Source organism: Pseudopipra pipra, chromosome 2, assembly GCF_036250125.1.
Source record: "Pseudopipra pipra isolate bDixPip1 chromosome 2, bDixPip1.hap1, whole genome shotgun sequence".
NCBI classification, from domain to species: domain Eukaryota; kingdom Metazoa; phylum Chordata; class Aves; order Passeriformes; family Pipridae; genus Pseudopipra; species Pseudopipra pipra.
The window spans coordinates 4,626,319-4,646,283 of NC_087550.1; the positions used below are offsets into that span (position 1 = coordinate 4,626,319).

The following is a 19,965-nucleotide window of genomic DNA, read 5'->3' on the forward strand; positions in this document are numbered from 1 at the left end:
TGGAAGGCTTTAATGTCTGACCCTATATCAGGCAGCAAGTCAAGAACACTGTATTGCTTGTCCTTCTAATAGCTGTTATAAGCTTTTTGACTATTTGAGTAAGTGAAGTGTGTAGGCAAAACTACAAATATTATTTAGCTTGTTTTGAAATGTGCCTGCCCACAGCTTTTGAAACTAATGTGCTTTTTATTCATATTTTATTAAGGTAAAGCTATGAAATATTTAGTATTGGTTTCAGTCACTAAAACATATAATCTGTCTAATTTTTAACACCATTCAGAGAATGCTTTTGTGCTACATATCAGAGCGTATGTACCACGTATCTGTGACTGGAAATAGCTGAACACTTTCCTGTTTGACATCCGTAGGCAGAGTCCTGGTCAGCAGTGAGATGGGCGTCAGTCGCTCCGCCGTGCTGGTGGCTGCCTACCTGATGATCTACCACCACATGACCATTCTGGAGGCTCTGATGACCCTGAGGAAGAAACGAGCCATTTACCCCAACGACGGCTTCCTGAAACAGCTGCGGGAGCTCAACGAGCAGCTGCTGGAGGAGCGGGAGCTGGAGCACTCTGGAGACGAAGAAGTGACTCCTAGTCAAAGTCCTGTGGCCCGTGCAGGGACTTCTTCCCGTTTGTCTGGAGCTGGGGACGCAGAGAGCGTCGTGGGAGCCCGAGCCCACTCCATCACAGTGGAAGAGGAGGACACGAGCAGCATGCTGGGTAGTTTTATGAGCTCTTCGTCAGTGTCAAAAACCAGCTGGGTTTCCAAACGCTCCACCCTGATCAGCGAGGAGGAAGAGGAACAGTTGTATGAGGAATGGAGGAAGAAACAAGGCCTGTCTGCAAAGGAACCAGGAGTTAACCATGAAAGAAGAGCACCTCCAAAGCATCTGGATCGGGAAGAGGAACAATCTGATGAGGATGTGGAACAGAGGATCCATGACTGGCAGCGCAGAAATGAGAAATACCAAATGGAGGGTGCAGCCAGGGAGGAGGATGGTGATTCCAGCATGGGAGGAAGACCTTACCCACCAGGTGAATTCAGTGATGTTGAGAGTGTGAGCAGTTTTGAGATCCGAACCCTGAAAAAGCAGCTGGAAGCCAGTAGCTTTAGCAGGATGAGGAGGAGTCGCACAGACTCTGTGTCTTCTGAGAGCACTTGGGACATGTGGAATCAGAGACTTCTGGAGATAGAGAAGGAAGCTGCTCAGAGATACCATTCCAAGAATAAAAATTGTGGGGAAATGGGAAGAAAGGAGAGGGATGTGGATGAGGAGAGCGTGCTTTCAGACAGTAGCTCCTTCTACAATTTCTGCCAAAAGAACAAAGACAAGTTGACTCCTCTAGAAAGGTGGAAGGTCAAGAGGATCCAGTTTGGCTTTCACAAGAAGGATTTAGAACCATCATCATCAGCTGCACCATCTCCAGCAGAAGATGGCAACCAGGCAGGTGAGGAGGGAGCAGAAGGGAAGAGTTTGTCAGATATTGACCTGACTGCTTACCAGGCTTGGAAAATGAAGCGGCAGAAGAAGGTGGGCAGTGAAAGCAGCAAGGAGGAATTTGTGGAATTTGCCAAAACTGAGGATTCTGCTTCAGCTAAAAAGAGGCAGAGGCGTGTAGAGCTCCTCGAACGTTCAAAGAAAATATTAGAGGAAAGCCAGTCCATGTGCAGCTGGGAGACAGACAGCACGATGAGTGGGAGTATCCCCCTGTCGGCTTTCTGGCCCTCGGCGCCTTCTGCAGATGGTGCCGAGGATGCAGCTTCTGCCCTCAGCATGCAGACAAATCATTCTTCTCTGTCGCGGACCAGGAGCAGCACGGGAGCAATGCAGCCTCAGATGCCGAGTGTACCCCTTCCCAACCTCCCGGTTGGTCCGGGTGACACCATATCCATGGCAAGCATTCAGAACTGGATCGCTAACGTGGTCAGCGAAACCATCGCTCAGAAGCAAAACGAGATCCTGATGCTGTCCCGTCCGTCGTCCGCGATGGCCTCCCTGTCAGGAGACCTGGGCAGGCGAGGAGATGATGACAGGGTTTCTCTGCTCAGTGCTCAGAGCGGCTCATCTGTGGCTGCCTCTCAGCTGCGCCAGCAGGAGCTGCGCCGGGCCGAGTCTCAGTCTGTCCTGTCCTGCAACACCTCCGTGAGCGCAAGGACAGAAGGGACTGCTTCAAACATGAAGACAACACAAACAAGCAAGCCACTGTACAGCCTCTTTGCTGATGATGTTGACCTCAAGAAACTCAGGAGGAAGGAGAAGGAGATGCAAATGGAAATGAGAGAAAAAATGTCAGATTATCAAATTGAAAAGGTGATCAGAGACAATAAACGCAGCACTTTATTTAAGAAAAAGGTGACCAAAGGAGAGGAAAATGAAAGGGAAAATGGCATAGAGAGTACAACAAACAGCCATGGGCGTCCCTTGCAAGCAGATTTTGACAGAACTGGTACAGTCTTCGATCTGTCCGGTCAGCCTGCAAACTCAGGTGCACCAGAGTCAGAAATAGAGACTGATATTAGCAAGTGGCTCAATGGCCTGAAAGCAGAGAGAGAACCACCGTCTTATTATGAACAAACTGAGAAAGCTAGAGAGAAATATAGCAGATCATCCAAAGTTAGACAGATGGATTCTGAGACATCCAGTTACAGATTCTGCAGGTCCCAAAGAGAAGAGGTAGACAGCTGTTCTTCCTATGAGTCGAAAGGAGATTCACTGAGAACCACGTCAAGATTTTCCTCTGCTTCTGCGAAAGAGGACAAAAAGATGTTCAAGTTCACAAGGTCGAGGGTCAGTGAGACAAGTTCCAGAGAAAACAGCCCAGAGCTGCATGTTTTCAGCCGATCTCCTGAGCCGCCCTTTGACTCTGAATCCCCTGAACCGTCTACACAGAGCCGAGTCAGATCCCATCATGTGGAGGCGTGTGAAGAGGAGGCCAGGTCAGACGTGTCAGAATTTGGGGCAAAGAGAAAGTTCACCCAGAGCTTTTCGAAGTCCGAAGAGGATGGAAAGAAGGAGGCAAAAGTGGAGCAAAGTGAAGAAAGGTTTGCATCTAGACAGCGCTCTCAGTACAGGCGAAGCACACGTAAAGAGGAGGAAGAAGAGATGGATGATGATGCCATTATTGCTGCTTGGAGAAGCCGACTGGAAGAAACTACAGCAAAGCTCCAGCGGAGAAGGGAAGAGTGACCAAGATCAGACTACAGGAGCACAAGCAGAGCCAGAGTCCCTGAATCACTCACTCATCATTATATTTTTGATAATCCTTTGTGGTTTGTAGGGCATTTCCTGCAGATAGTTCTCTTCTTAATCAAAAGCGATGAAGGGAAGAGGTCAAGTTCTGCAAGTGTTTGTGGCTTGTCAGAAAGAAGATGCTAGAATTAAATGATCAATGTAGGTAGGAACACAATGTTAGAAGCCATTAGGAGCCAGACAATGTTTCAGCAGCAAAAGCAAGTAACGGTGGCACCTCAAGTCAAAAGACCAATCACATCCCGTTTTGGTTATTTCAATTTCCTAGTGTTGTTAAAAACTGGACATATTTTTTTCTCGGATCTTTTTGATCATAAGTGGAAGAAGCCAACAGCCTTTTCTAGGAACTTGAAGAATGTTTCTCTCTTAATCAGCTTTACTTTATACCACTGAGAAGATATTACCAGGTAGGCTCCATTTTCTGCACCAGCCTTATGAATGTCTACAGAAATAAGACATTTCGGGGAAATACATGTTCTGTTTTACTTTGCTAAGTAGCAGGAGCAAAGTAAAATACTAGGAAAAAGAAGATGCCTCCTTTTTAGAAGTTCAATGCAGTAATGAATGTATTCCTGTGGTACCATTTTTTCTATTTTCTATTAGATAGAGTCATCTCTGCTCCATTATGGTTGGTTCCTGCTAATAACTTTGGGTCAACAAAGGACAAATGCAGCAATATTAACAGCCATCTGAAAATCATGTTTTGATGTAGTTAAAGGGATGGGGTTGGGGCTAGGATTAGTGTTAGGTTAGGCTGGGTTTCTCAGTACTGACTTCACTTTGGTTTATGTATGCAGCTCAGCTAAGTCTGTGCTTTCGTGTTCGTAGTCAGATTGTCATGTATTAATTTTCAGCATGATTGCCTTAAAAGAGAAGAGTGGTACACAAACTGACCTCGAAATAAAATTGTATATAACTGGAGCATGGGTATAAGGCAGCATGCACCAGCTGTGTGTCTGTGCAGGGGGTAGCTCGATTTAAGGGGTGGTAGGTCTGGCTGGCACGTTCAGTATATATATATATAACGTGTATCCTGAGCCACAGGGTACACTTTTCAGAGGGAGAGGAGGAAGTGCAGTCTCCACATTAACTGAGTGCACCAGGTTAGGAGCCTGAGGTCCTTCCATGCCCTGCAGAGCCTGGTGAGCTTGTGTGATCCACCGGACCTGCCACAACATCCCTGTGTGGCTTGTGTGACAACGTGTCTTTGACGCACCAAAGCACCCAACTCTCTGTCACCAGTCAACGTCCTCCACCTCTCTCTTGTAAACACATAGGCCAGTTTCTACTGACTTTGACTCTGGAATTATCTGTTCCCTCCTCTGTACAGACTGTATTTTGAAACAACAAAGCCCTCTGGCAGAGCTGAATATAAAACGACAATGGAGGGATGATGCAGTAGTGCTCTCTCACAGGAAGTTTTTCTTTTTCTTGTAATCTCCTCTCCCTCCCACTGTGATGCTTAGAGCTCACTATTACTATTATGCTAGTCCCTCTCCCTATTTTAATTGTGTAATACAGACAGCAAGCTCCACAGGGCAAGGGCCTGCTCTTTGTCCCTGTCTGTGTGACGCTGCCGCACATCAGCAACGCTATCTAAATAATGGTTACTGATAACAAAATGCAGCTGGCAATCTTCCTAAACTTAGAATCATTTCTCTCAACTATAACTCACTGATTAGACATTATCCCTGCTTCTCTGAAGATAAAGATGATTCTTTCTGACAGCCAGGACTGGGGTAAATGATAGCTACTTATTGTCAGGTAAATGGAGCCTCAGAATCAGGTGATTGAACAGTAACAGTTGTAGAAAAATAAGAGAAAGAACACGTTTTAGTTGTGTGGGTTGCTTTCTTGGTTTTGGTTTTTATGTTTTTTTTAGTAAACTCAGATTACATTTTGAAGTGCATAAGAGGCATGGTCTTGTTAATGTTTCAGGCACGCAGAGATGCTCTGAGGTTTATAATGCGCTTCTACTACAATATAATATGTAATACAATGCATCCCTTGTTTCTGCATACCTCTGTGAGTTGTTATTTTTTAAAGTAGTGGAATTCCAGGCCTTGATCCACACTCTGAGATTTTATATTACATTTCTGGAATCTGTGTTAGGATAGGCGCTTTCCTCTTCATCCCTGCTAAAGTTGCTCTGTGGAAATCAGCCCTGCATAGATGTATTTGGAGCTTGCTTTCATTTCAGTCTAGAAAAGGTCTTAAATTTCGATGGATCAAAGTGGAAGTGTGCCTTCAGTACCTTCTGGCACTGAATTTACTTTTTTATCAAAGGCTGATTCCCTCTGAAAAATCCCTCTCCCTGTTCCTGTGCCTGGCTGTTCCCAGCAGACAAGCCTGTCCTCTGCAGTACTGTAGGGGGCATCTCGCGCTGTAAAAGAGGAGCAGTGGATGATGTGGTAATTGGTTTCATTTTGCACTGTACAGCACGGCCTTTGTTTGGGCAGCATTTTGATTTAAACACTAATCTAGGTCTGCTGCACAGATAAATTATTCAAGACCGAGGGGCAGAATATGGTTCTATAACAAGTCTGAGCCACACCGTCCTGATAGCGAGTTTTGACCCTTGTGAGAAAGGGTTAAGTGGGTTCTGCTGACTCATTGAGGTAGGTGGCTTATTAGTTCACTTGTGTAAAAGGGAGATAAAAATGGTTTGCTGGGGAGAGGCCATCTAAGATGCTGGCTGAGCAGCCATGAGGGAGAAGCCTTAGAAATAGCTGAACTTTATTTTCTTATTGCTTATATCCTTGTTAATAAAGCCAAACCCCCAAAGCAATAAGGGGGTGGGGATCATTTTGGACTCCATGCAGTATACGGCCAGTGCTTGAAAGCAAGATGGGAAAGGCTCCAGCTCACAGGTATAAATTACATGAAACACTGACATAAAGACCTTGCATGGTGAAAATATTAAAGCATTCAGTCATAAGACCAATAACCAGGAGAGACAGAAATGGAGAGGTTGAAGGCAGGCTAGAAAGTCAGGTTTTAAGATGAGAATTTAGAAGGAGATAAGGAATTGCAGAAAGGGGAGAGGTCTGCACAGATTGTTTCAGGTGACCAGAGCTGCAGAGTGAATGCTTTTTCAGCAATGACACCAGTCTGACACTAGACTAAAAGAGTAAATAAGTACCCAAATTCATCTAGGAGGGATTTTTCAGCAAAGATGCGCTGGGACTGATATTTTTGCTCAGACTCAATTTGCTGCTGTAGGAAGGAGGGCGTTTTTTTGGCATTGTATAGTGGAAGGTGAAAGTGCAAGGAGCATCCATACGGTCAGTTAAGAATATAAACACAGGAACATCAGAAAGGCTGTATGGGGTCAGACCAGAGGTCCACCTGGCTCAATATCCTGTCTCTGGCAGAGAACAACAGTGAATACCTAGGGAAGAATATAAGAGCAGTGATATAAGTGATATTTCCCCAGCATGGTCTTCCAGCTTCTAATAATTTGCAACTCAAGGACTTCCTGAGCCAGGTGTGATATTCTTGTATTTAATAGCCCTTAATAGATTTTCCTTGTATGGAGGTGCCTAGTAATTTTTGAGTTATAGCCATAATAGCCTTGTACCCACTAACCTCTGTAATCTCCTGTCGCAAGAAGTCCCACAAGTTACTCTACATGGAATGCTAAGCCATCTCCTTTTTTTCTGTTCTGAACCCTCTGCCCACTAGCCTTTAATGCCAATATAGTATCTGTTTAGTATCTCCATGTGCCATGAGATTTTACCCCCTCTCTGTCATTAAATCCCATCCTTAGCTCTCTGGTTCTCAGCCAGAGTTACTCATTCCTCATACAGGGGCTGCTCCATGGTCTCTCATTATCCTGGCCATTCTTCTCCAAACCCTTTCTAGTTCTTCTTTGTCATGCTTGAGATGAGGGACCAAATCCTCACGCAGTATCCAGGGTGCAGGTGTGGGAGGGATTAATCCTAGGGCATAATGACCTTCTTTTTTCTGTTCTCTGTTCCTTCCCTATTAACTCCTAACAGTTTGCATGTTTCTTTGGCTGTTGCTGGGCACCACAGTGATATTTTCATAGAACTATTTATTATATACACAAAATCTTATTGTTGGATGGCAATGGTCAGCTCCAAGATCATCATTTTTTGTGTCAGGTTTTCTTACATGTAATGCTTTACATTTATTAGCCCTGAATTTCATCTGCCATCTTAGTGCTCAGTCTCTCAGTCTCATTAAGTCCTTCTGCGTTTTCCCACAGCCACCCTCTTATTTCCACTACTCTGTTTCCCTAATGTCCTTTGAGTGGTGTAGAAACTCAGAGGATATGGGAAGCAAAGAAGTTAAGGAGGGATAGATGAGAGAGAAACCCATTTGATGCTGGTCTGCTTGAAGTAAGAAATAAGAAAGTGATGAAAGCTGGAGAGCAAGGAGATAAATGTTCAAAAAGAGATCTGAAGACAATAGGCAAATTGAGAAGGGGACCCACACTGGATGGAGACAGGAAGATGTAAGCCAGAAAGGCTAAAGCAAAATATTAATTTGTTTAGATGTATAAAAATCCAGGGAAAGGTTATGAGGCAATCTCTGTGGGAAGGATGGAGATTTAAAGATTTCTCACAGGTCTGTGAGAAATGCGAAGAGGATTGGGAGAAATGGCAAGGGTGAGAGACATCAGTGGGACACAGATGATAAAATGACATCTGGGCTGGATTGGGACTTCAGTGTAGCAGGAGCAAGTTTGGCAGGAAGCGGAAATGTGCCAGAAACACGTTATTCCTCCTGGAACAGCCGCATCCTGCGTCCTGATACTGAGAGGTGTGGGGCCATGGCCCATTTCCCCCATCCAGGAATTTCAGGGCAATGTGATTTATTGCGTGCAGCACCAGCTTAGACTGGATAATTTGAAAAGGAGTTTAGCACCATTTCCTTCCTTTACAGCTCCTTGAGAAATGGGTACACGTTAGCTGTGGTGGAGAGCCGGGTGAATGGTGAGACAAAAAGTTTTATTTGGGGCTGCTTATGTTGCATTGCCTGCCCTTCCTTAAAGGGTTTAGCTGGGGTATATTCAATATGGACATTGTAATGTGAAAACACAATATCCATGACCTCCCTAAATTTATAGACAATCCAACAGAGATACTGAAAGCATGTGATTAGTGTAGTTGAGGGCTTGGAAACAGACACTGTGTGCTCATGTACTCCAGCAAAATATCTTTGAGTGCTACCTACCTGTTCTCTGGAATTTCACTTGTCATTTAGAAAAATGAAAGTGGGTCAAATCTCTCTCTGTTCTAATTGTGAAGAAAACTTCCAAAATGGGAACTATGTATAACAAATAAACAGTTCTCTGGAGAGGTGGGAGCGTAGCTCTAAAAGGTGTGTGAATTGCCCCAGTCATCTCAGCAAGGTGCTGACTTATTTGCCCAGGAGTAGTAATTTAAATGCCAATAATATTTGTTACGTTGTTCTTCATGTAAAAAATTGAGAAAGATTCAAAGTACATGTACTTAGGTTGTGAATTGCCAATACCAGCAGAAGCTACTTGAACAATCACCTGTATCTTTTTGGCTATCCCTAGGAACAGAAATCTTTTGGACATGAAAGCACTGAAGAATCTTATCTCTTTTTTCGTTCTTTGTTACATTTCAACATATTCAGGAGGTGATTTCATGTTGCTTCCATCTACCTATCTGTCTGTCTGTCTATCTATCCCCATTACAACCTCTCAGTGGCTTCTGAGCTTGGTGTGTTCCTGTGACTGCTGTTCCCCTGCCACAGGGTGCACACACAGACACACACACACATAAACAGACATAAAAGAAAAACATTGCTTGTGACTTATAAAAGCAGGCAACAACATGAATTCAGTTCTTCCCAGGACTATCCAGGTGTGGCGATGTGAAAACTGTCTTAGAGAGCAGGAGAAGGGACATCCTGTCTGTGCTTTGAACCTTCCCCTCTGGATTGCATTTCATTTTTATTTGCATGTATCTTTAAAACAGACAAACTTGATCCTTTCACAAGAGCCTCCATATCTTGATTCATACCTGCAGGCAGACTGGTTTTCTTTTAATTAAGATATGTATTCCTTGGAAGACACAAATGAGTGTAATGGAAAACTAGCTTCATTTTTAACTAGGAAGAGAACAATGTCTCTACATAATCAATCAATCAATCAATCAATCAATCTCTTATTTTTTTCCAGTGCCAACATGCCTGAATGCTTTATGGTCATTAAATTAAATCAAAGAACACACCACAGAATGGACAAGGCCAGATCAATAAATCTTAAAACTGATTCAAACTTACCAAGGACTCTGCACAAGTAACCATGAAAGGAAGGATGACTCCAGTCAGAAGGGCATTTGTGTGGGCATAAACTGAAGCAAGACATAGGTGATACTAATTAGAAGACAGAAACATTTAAAGGAGCTGGTCATTTTTATAGCATCACCCAACTACCAACAGCATCGACCTGCAGCCCAATGTCTTAAGGGTATTTTTGGACTTCTGAGTGATACACGAAAATAACCATGGTGGCAAGAACTTTTTGCAGCTGGCTAGAAAGCTGTACAGCTCCAGGTCACATCCTGCCACGAACGTGCCTAATTTTAGAGATTTGCCTATTTGTGACTTCCCCATTTGATTATTGCAGGGCACCATATTAAAGAAGGATGCAGTGCCCACCAGCTGGCATGAACCATTGTGTGACTGTTCCGTCTTCACGGACCATCCCAGCAATTTGATCTTTGCAATGGCTCCATACTGAACTTGGATCCAGTTGAAAGCCATCCATTAGTTTGGCAGAACATTTCTTCCTCCTTGCTGGAGAGGAGAGCTTTATGAAACTGCAATAGCCTTTATGAAACTGCCAATTAATGGGGAGCTTTGTACATTTGGCTCACAGAAATATCCCAGCAGCTATCATAACCTATAAAGGTTCATTCCCAAAGCGCATAAAAAATGACCACAGGCCTAACTACAGTCAAAACTAAATGCAAACCCCAGTTCTTCAACTTAAACTTCCCTCCCTCAATAATTTTGCGAGGCATGTGCTCCTTAGTCTGTGAATTGCATCAAAAGTATTGCCTAGAGGCAGAGGGTCAGAGGAGATTCCACATATGAAAAACAGGAGGCCCTCAAAAGGGTGCAACCTCAGTTGCTGAACAGACACCACAAATAGGATGGATAAAAGCCCACATGAGACTGGTATATGAGCAAGCAGAAGCTGACAGTTGCCCCTCAGGAATACAGTATAAAGCTTTCAGTTCTGCAGGAGACGTGATCTGAAAGTTTGCTTCCTGGGAGCAATCACACCTGAACTGTTGCGTGGTGCTGCGGTTGCATAATTTAATAGTTGTCATGTTTCATCCCAAGGTGAGTGTTGGTGGTGGTAGTGTACATAAAAAATTTGTACGTCATTAGGGATAAAAGGGTCCATGCAAGAAGAGGTCAGACATTATCCTCATGACCAGCAGAAGAGGTCCATATTAAAACAAAGGAGGTGTTTGATTTTCTTTTGAATGTGGGCAGATGATTCAGACCCATGTGCCCTTCATATGCTCTGTCTCTCCCCTTCCCATCTCCTTCCTTTTGAAACAGATTTAAGTCCATCTACTTTTATATTTTCAAACAAAACCCATAAAAGGGCCATAAATATCATGACTCGCTAAAATGAAAGCTGTTTTCTTCTTCTCCCAGGAGACTCCTGCCTGAGAGAGAGACAGAAAGAGTTCACCCCTTTGAAAATTTCCTCCTCTGTCGAAGTAAAGCTCGTATCTAAAAGCAGCCTTCAAGGCTTTGTTCTTATCATCTTGACCTGGCTTTGTACTGGCTTCTCTCTGTATTGCTTGTGGAAGTGTGAAGGACGGGGCTAGGGGAAGGAGTTTTGGCTATCACTGGCAGAGCAAGGGTCATGCTTGGAAAGGGATTTCATTGTGGTTTCAGAAAGTGTTATAAACTCAGCACACTGGCAAAAAGAATGAAGAAACTCATTCCCCTCCTGGATCAGACCAGTGATCCACCCCTTCTGTCTCTGATGTTGGCCAGAACCAGATGCATCTCAGAAGGTATAAAGGAAGTTTAAGTGGGTAATTATGGAATAACCTGCCCTGAGTAAAATTTTCTCCCCTCCTGGCCCAAAGCCCTCCTTCATCTCTCTCCTTGGTTAGAGTTCAACTCTATGCCCTGAAGCATGACGGCTTCTCTCCCTTCCAAACCGCTTTTCATCCTGGCCTGTCTCATGTAACTGCCTGTGACAGTGATGGGATGTATAGGTCTTGTCCATTGAGAGTCTGTGACAGATCACAGCCTTATTGGAAAGAGAGGCAGAGAGGCCGAAGAGAAGGTGAGGGAGGAGAGCATAAACTCAGATGAAATATCCATCAGGAAGATGGAAAGAAGAGTGAATGCCTGGGAAACTAATTGCTGCCTGCTGATCTGGGCTGTGGAGATAGCTTGCAAGTGAGCATTTTTGCTTTTCAGAGATTTCAGCCTGGAGCACACCAGGAAAGTCAACTCTTTGGGTTGAAAATACTGTTCATCAATACTTCCCCTTATATTTTTTTTAAAGTTGTAGAAGTATAAGAGTAGTCCTGAGAAAACTATTCTATTATATACTGAGGGAGCTTTTTCTTCCACTGAAGTTCACTACGCATTTCTGAGCAGGTATTGGTGTAATTTGGGCCTACTAGACATTGAACACCGATGAAAATCAGGCTGTTTTTCTGCTACCCAAAAAGGGTTTAGGAACCCAAAGTCAGATATTCCTGTCTAGGTCCCTGTCCAGGTCTTACAGAGATGGCTGCTCATACTCCCGAGTTGAGCACAGAGCGTATCCAAAAGTGTTTGTGGAGGTTACAGCTTTTGTGGGTTGGTTTGGTCATTGCACAGGCCATCAGCATTTGTGGGGCACAGTGCCAGATGCCCCAAGGTGAGGGTTAGAATTATCCGACACACTGAGACTTTTTAGACATTGTCAGCATTTTCTCTGGTGCCTTTACCACTGAAAGCATTAACAAAGTTCCAGGGAATGCTTAGTGTACTTTGTAGATGGATGCTTCCAGTAATACACAGGTTGAACAGCAGCTTTTATTTATCCAGGAGCTCAACAATTCCTAGGGAGAGGGAAAGAAGAGCTAGGTGTTTGATCATATCCAGGCCTCAATGATCATTAATTTCACTCCCACAGTATCCACAGTTTCCCATATTCCTTTCCCTCAAAAGTGTGGCAAAGTGATCTGGAGTTTTCCAAGTGATGGGTGTTGAAATCTCACCCCATCTCCTGGATACCACACTGAGGTGTTCAGAGCATCCTGCTGGTGTTGGCTGAGCACAGGAGATTGTTCATTAAGAAAAATGACTGTATCATTTATACTGAGAACAGCTGCAGTGAGCAGCTCAGTGCCAGTGTTCAAGGCTCTGTAATCTCCTGTTAGTTGCCACTTGCCATTAGATTTTTTTACTGGCCATAAAGGAGAATTGTAGGGGAAATGAGACGTGACGATGATTCGCTGTTCTTCCAGCTCCTTTATCAATTCAGTAACAGGACAAATTGCTCCAGAAGGTAATGGGTATTGTGGAATATTAACTATCTTGCTATGGGGTAAAGGAGCAGCTGTTTGCAACAGATTAGCAGTCAGAGATGCATTTGTAGGATGTAAACTCTGGGGCAGAAAGGGTGATGTCCCTATTTCCCATGTTCCCCACGACTGACCCTTCAATACATCCATACCCAATATATTAAGGGCACTTAAAAGTAAGGTCAGGTGGATTGTCTGTCCCTCAGACAGAATTAGTTTAGCCCTGACCAGTGGGTGGTTAGTGGATTTCCCATTAACTCCTGCAATAGAGACTAACTGCTTGCTGCCCTTTGTAAGTGTCCTTACCTCCCATCGATATCCAGGCTCCCGCGTCAATGAGGAATGTTCTAAAGTAGGAATGGATCATTAACTGTGACCAGGATCCTCAGCAGTGGGAGTAGCACCCACCCTGGTTTCCTGCACATCTGCAGTCTAGGTTTAGTGATGATAGTTTGGGTATATCCCTGAGCTCGCAGCCCTTGCATGCTCTGCCTCTCTAGTTATTATCCTTTCAAACCATACGGTGTCATCCCATCTCCAAACACAGGTCCCAGAGGGTTATCATGAGAAGTAAATGAGGAAAACCTGTCCAGCTGCCACAACAGGGAAGTTGGCAGCTCAGAGACAGCTGCTTCTCTAAACACATTTTCCATTGTCTTTTACGCTCAGTACTAACTGATGGTGTTCCTCAACTTACCCTTTTGCTCTTCTGCATTTACTTTAGCTGAGGTTATCCCTTGGTTTTTATCCTCTGGGATTTACAGTGGTAAATCTGCTAGCCCACACTGAAGGACCTCTTGGAAACTAATACCATTTAAGCCTGTCTTAATGGCTAACACTAAAGACTTCTACACCACATCAGCTCCCATTATCATGGGTCAGAAGTGTACAGGCTCCCAAATCACCTCCCAGGGATGCAGTTCTGCTGGAAAGGGTTGTCCAGCCCCTGGAGTAAGGTGTGCTGGTCCTTCTAATTCAGCTGAAATCACAGGTTGCAGCAGGGCACTCTGCAGACTGGCTGCCAAGCCCTGGGAACACACATTTTTCCTGCCATGGGCAGTGCACAAAGTGCAAGTCCATGAGGGACTGGTAATATTTGGCCCCGTGGTATCCAACATTATTCCTGGGCCTAATGCCAATGATCAAGCCTCAGCTGGGGCAAGGTGAAGCTCATTGGCTCTGGCTATCCAAATCCATGGTAGCCCATTCACAGGTGTTTTCCCTGGTTTAGCTCGATATCTCTCCCCCAGACCTCTGAACTCGAGGGCAGTAAACCCTGCCATGGTTCCTGTGGAGGGAGGTGAGTTTTGTGCCCCTGTGGGAGTGCTGTGTTCAGTTTTGGTTAGTGCTGCTGAGAGCAGGGGGCAGGGAATCATCATCACCTGGCTTTGAGGGGAGGGGTGCAGGTCTGCTTGTTTCCAGATATCCCTCTCCCAGTCAGCACTGCACTTGGCACAATAGTCCTTAACTGGGTCTCCTGCAGTAGCTTCCAACAGCCTCCTCCTGCACTCCTCAGCTTCAGCAATTGTCTGGGGCTGAAGCTGGACTCAGGTGGTCTGTTTTGCATTTCTAACTGCTTACACTTCCTAAGTATTCTTTCCATTTTCCTTTTCTTGTTTTCCCTTTTCAGTTGTACATTTTCCCCTTTCAACTCATCAGTCACATCCACTGCTGCCCTCTGACAACTGCCTAGTAGCCAGCACGTTGCACTTTCCCCTTCTCCCTTCTTTACCTTACAAGAAAACTGCCATCTGGCAAACTCCTACCGAATACCATCAGCATCCGTGCAGCGGCTCTTGACCGCAGGACAAATCCCGCTTGGGATTTTGCCACTCCTCTTTCTCAAAGTCTTCTCCCAGTTGTTGCCACTCAGTGTCTGGTTTTTCATGGCAAAGACAAACAGACCCACAGTGTCTTTACACTCACACCAAACCAGCTGCTTTGGCAGGCACAGCAAAGCACCTTGTGCTTGCCAGCAGAGCATGTCTAGGGGAGATCCCACTTGTGACACCAATAAAATGTCACAGTCTGTTTGGATGTCTCAGTTTTACAGGGAACCACCAGACAAAAGGTGAGAGCTGCAGGAGGCAGCACTTTGCAGGTGACCATGGCTGCATCAAGGCCCTTTAGCTCTTCCTGGCCACCTCTCCTGCCTACTGGTGCTCTGGCTTTGACCTGATGACACTGCTCCCAGCACACATCAGGCCTTACCATGAGCTGGGTTAGCCAAAACCTAAGCAGGAGTTGAGTGAACAGTCACAGAAAGGCCAGGGTCTCAGGCAAACAAAATAAAAAAAATTAATAATAATTAAAAAGCTGTTACTATTTATCAGGGAATGCAGTGATAGAAGTTGGGGTAACCATTTTAAAATGAAAGAGGGTAGATTTACTTCAGGTATTAGGAAGGAATTCTTTGCTGTGAGGGTGGTGAGGCACTGGAACAGGTTGCCCAGAGAGGTTGTGGATTCCCCACCACTGGCAGTGTTCAAGGTCAGGCTGGATGGGGCTCTGAGCAACATGGTCTAGTGGAAGGTGTCCCTGCCCATGGCAGGGGGTTTGAAACTAGATGGTGTTTATGGTCCTTTTCAACTCAAACCGTTCTATGATTCTATGACAACTGTTTTCCTCTAATCCAATTACACAGTGCCACTGCCTCATATGTGTGGGGTGAAAAGAATATTATTTCACTGAACTGACCTTGTACATGTGTCTACAGCTTTGTCCCATGATGGTTACACACTAAAATAATACCTCATCTATGTGGCAAATCTCTCTTCTGTCCACAATTAAGTCCACTTTATAATTCCATTTTTTTGGCCATGTTTACAACAATATAGCTATTGCAAGCGTGTAGAAAATGTAAATAACTTGCCTCTTATTTTTCCCAGTCACCTTTCTCCTTGTCTCTCCTTCAGTTATGAATGCCTTGGAGAACAGATCATACTTGCTTAGTGCCTGAAAATTCCTTAGCTTTTAGGGGGAGCTACAGTAAATAATAAAAAAATTATGCTGAATTCTGTTTTCGCTGAAACTAAAAAAGAAAGCCATGTTATAACCTGATTAGGTGTGATTATACTGTAAATAGGCCATAAACAGTCAAAGGGAAAATAACCCACAATATTCACATCATTGAGAGACTGAGGGGGTAATCGCTGTTCCTCCCTGCTGTTCAAAATATTTTCCAAGTGTCCCCAAAACTGCATTGGCAGCAGAATGTGGCCCAGTTCAAGGGCTTTAATGCTCCTGCTAAGTAGAAATGATTTTTCTCCTCGAAATTTTCAGTGAAATAGTCTGTATTTTGCAAAAAAAAAAAAAAAAATCATAGCTATTCACTGCAAAAGCACTAAGGAAAAGGCAGAGACCATCAGAAATCTTTCTGACAAGTCAGTTTCGTGTTTTAAAAGAGATTTGTCCAATTTAAGAAAAAGTACAAATGTTGAATTTCAGAAATAGGCGCGTTCTATCTTAAGATGCCAAAGAATTTCAGTGTTGCTTGCTGAAGCTAATAGGGAGCATAACCTCCACTTTATGCGTGAGGAAACAAGAAGAGAAATTTACCTTCAGCTCATTTTTCCCCTTTTCCCCAAGAATTGTTACAGTTCCCGTGCCACACAGAGAACTGGCATTTTAAACTGGTGCTGTAGCTTACCTTTAAGACCACAAACCTTCCTCACAAGCAGCATGGCTACCTCTGCCTGTCGCAGAGCTACGGAAGAGCAGGGAGATGCAGGGAGATGCTGTGCTTTTCCTGCCCTTTGCAGTGAGAATCTTTTTCATCTTATATCCATGCTCACTCCACACTTTCAGATATTTCCCCTTCATGACCTATTAGTTCTCAGCATCTTTTTGGGCTCAGTGATAGCTAAGGATATAGTTGTTTACTATTATTCCATTAATATCCAGAGGCCTTACCCAGCATCAGGACCCCACTGCAGTGTGTCCTGCTTGCAGCACAATTCTGGATGTTCTCACCCTAAAAGACTTGCAAGTTAAATGAATGAAACAGACCCAGGCTGGGAGAAAGAGTTTGCATCTGTCAGTGTGTTTGAGACCCAGAAACCGAGCCCAGCATCGTACGTGGGTACTGCAGCAGCAGAAGTCTGTGGAAAATTTCAAAATATAGGGCTAAATTCATCTTGCTAACAAAGTCGTTCTCCATGAGCAATCACTCAGCTCTCTGTGGCACAATTAAACACTCACTGGCCTCCAGAGAGCACAGGCACGACTCTCTAAACTGGTGATTAAGGCGTTTGCCTGTGAGGGGCAGACATACCTTTCAGGCCTTTTTCCAGAGAGTGTGCAATGTGAAAGAGTTAAGTGTTCATCGGTGCAGGCTTTTCCCCTCCCAAGTCATGGCTCCTGGCTGTTCACCTGCAAAGGTGTGCCGTGCCTTTCTGGCCCAAAGAATACTCAAATAACCAATTCAAAAGGAAATAGTTGATTTGGGACTCTTTAACAGAATAATCCACAGCACAGGGAAAGAGCCTGACACTTCCCTGGACTTAGATTCAGGTTCTCTCCGTGAGTTAAAGCACTGTCTTCTGAACATTGAGTTACTGAGCTGAAAAAGGGCACTCTCTGATTTTTGTCACCTGCTGCTTATGGGCTCTGTCTTGTCCGTGGATAAGGTTGGTGTAAGAACCGAAGGTAACTTAGGTCTGTCAGCATAAGCTGGGGAGAAATTCTTCATTGCAGTTTCATGTTTATCCATTATAATCCAGTGTAATTGCAGACTGTCCCTAAAATATGCTGCACTGAATTTTGTAGGGCTTCCATCATCTTTTGGATCTGGGTCACGCTGATGGTACAGGTGGCTTCAAACATAAATACAGGCCATCGCATGGATGGGACGTACATTCCTGGCAAAACCGGCAGCTTTACTTATGTTTTTCTGTGTGAGAAATGATTCAGAAACAATCAGATTGGTTCTGGCTCGGTGTGGCAGATTGCACTCGAGCACGCGGCAGCCTCCCGGCCAGCGGGGAGCTGGGCTAAATCACCCACTGGAAGTAGGAGCCTGCTTTAGCATTTAGCACTTCCTTAGCATTTAACAGCAAAACCCAGCAGAACCACGGCTTTTTTTTTTGCTTTGTCCTACTCCCTCTCCCAAGGCTCAAAAGATTGCAAATGCCTCTGGAGTATCAAAGCTTCAAATCCAGTGTAGCCTGGCTATTATTCCCTTCAGCCGTGAGCATGGCAGTTACGGGGATGGGATGAATGCTCCCCATCTGGATCGTTTAAAATCTGTGTTTAGTATTAATTCTGTGGCTTTTTAACCTGACTCTCAGTTTGGAAAGCAGGCAGCTGTCAACACAGGGCGATGCAATGCCCTGTGCTTCTGCTGGACTTGCACCTGCCCGTGGTAAGAGACCATCTTGTAAGATCAGTGTGCTTGCTGGAATGGGAGGGCTAGTGTGGCTTTGGGTAAGATTAGCTGCTGGGCAGAAGAACCTGCTCTGAGGGAAAGGTCTTGCCGAGAATTATGCAGGCAGTGACAGGATTATAAAGATATTGCATGTGGCACATTACAGTGGACACACTAAGAGTCTTCCTGTTCCCTTATTCTATCATATGGACTGAGTTACACGCTGTGAAAACCATGTTCCTTGCACGAAGGAGCAGAATAAAATACTGTTTGGCTTAAATCTGTTCCTGCTTGGGAATGTCAATTAAATCTGTTCTCCTTCAAATTTCTTTTGTTCTGCTGCTTTTATCTTTGTGCAAATTTGCCTTGGTGACTCCTCTGTTGTCAGCCTGGTCCTGACAGATGAAAATCATGAACCCTTCTAACGTTACAAGCTGTAGGAACATGCACTTGGCTGAGGGTAACGTGGAGTTACAGAGCCCCAACCAGAGTGCGCTGGTACGCTGGCTTCTCCTGCCCTCCTCTGTGCAATTATTTTGGGGAAAGTTCTGTAGGCCAGGGAAACTGTATTCATAACATCCACTATTTAAGCCTCTCACTCGGGCTCTTTCCTTGCAGCGAGAACTGACACACTGTCAAAGTTGACAGCGCTATGCCAGTTTATTGCACCAGAAGACCTGGCCTTTCCTTTCCTCCCAGCTCCTGATCTCGGCTGCTCCCATTATGTGAACCCTGTCTCAGTCCTGCCCTTAATAAAATCTCCATGCTCCATATGCTCCCTCAGCCTCCCTTTGATTAGTGCTCCCAGAGTCTTCCTCGCTGCTGACGTCGGGGGCATGCACAGCTCTGTAATTTCCCGACAGCCCTTTTCAAACACTGGCTTTTAATCAGGAGCTGTTTTACCAGCACTTCCTTCTCTCACGGCGCGCCTTTGAAGCGAGGCCGCCAACAGTGGTGGGGTTCCTTCCCCGCTGCCCTTTTTTGTTGTTTCCATACAGGATTCTAGGACAGAATTTCATAGCTTTTTAAATGCTCTGATTTTTTTTTTTTAATTTTTTTTTTCTGTGCTGTGATCCTAATTTCCTTCAGGATTTCTTCTTCATCTCCTGGGAAATTTGTCTCTATTTCTGGCATCTGTCCTTCCTAACCCTTCCCACGTTTCTCCCCTTCCAAAGACAGGGGAAAAGAATCCATTTAATATTTTTCTGTAGTAACGTCTATCTCATCTGTCAATAAATTACCCTTTGCCATCTCTGGGAGACCCCTTTGTCTCCCTTCACTGACCTTATTCTGTACCTTGCCTGTTTTTTTTTAAGGGAGGATGCAATATCCCTGGGCTGTCATTCCATGAAGAACAGCTGTCATTCCTCCCATAGTGCATGCGTATGTGTTTGAGGAAGGAGGGGAAAGGGAGGGGGGAATTAGGGGAGGACGGGGATCTGCTATTGGGAAATATGGTCCTATTCACAGTGGTAAATGTTTTTGCATTCATGATATTCAGCTGCAAGTCTGTCTTTTTCTTCCCGTGGTTTTAGACATTCATTTTCGGATTAACGGAAATCTTAACACTCATCTATCTGAAATGTAACTACAAGAATATTTATTAAACATATTTTTAAAACTTATTATGTATGCGTTTTATAAATTTCTGATTTCTTCATGGTCTCTGCTGCTGTGAATGCTATCTCACTGTGAGAGCTGCAGCCTAATGTTACAGAGGTGGATTCAGGAAGCATTATCTGTTGCTAAAAAACATATGACTTCCATATATTTTCAGCATTACAGACTGAAAT

The 19,965-nt window shown here is 44.4% G+C and overlaps 1 protein-coding gene across 4 annotated transcripts in view; it reads left to right on the top strand.

Moving 5' to 3' along the window:
- The window catches only part of STYXL2 (serine/threonine/tyrosine interacting like 2), a 36,207-nt gene that overhangs the window by 7,929 nt on the left and 8,313 nt on the right, over positions 1–19,965 (top strand). For 2 of the 4 annotated variants that reach the window (XR_010427208.1, XR_010427201.1), the window contains exon 6: positions 369–3,660. Coding sequence is in view for 1 of the 4 variants with exons in the window: in XM_064643411.1 (XP_064499481.1) it covers positions 369–3,190 (2,822 nt within the window). In the remaining 3 variants the exon portion in view is untranslated. Of the gene's footprint in view, positions 1–368; positions 19,798–19,965 lie in introns of those variants that run through there. The other 2 variants (XR_010427196.1, XM_064643411.1) reach the window with 2 other exon arrangements.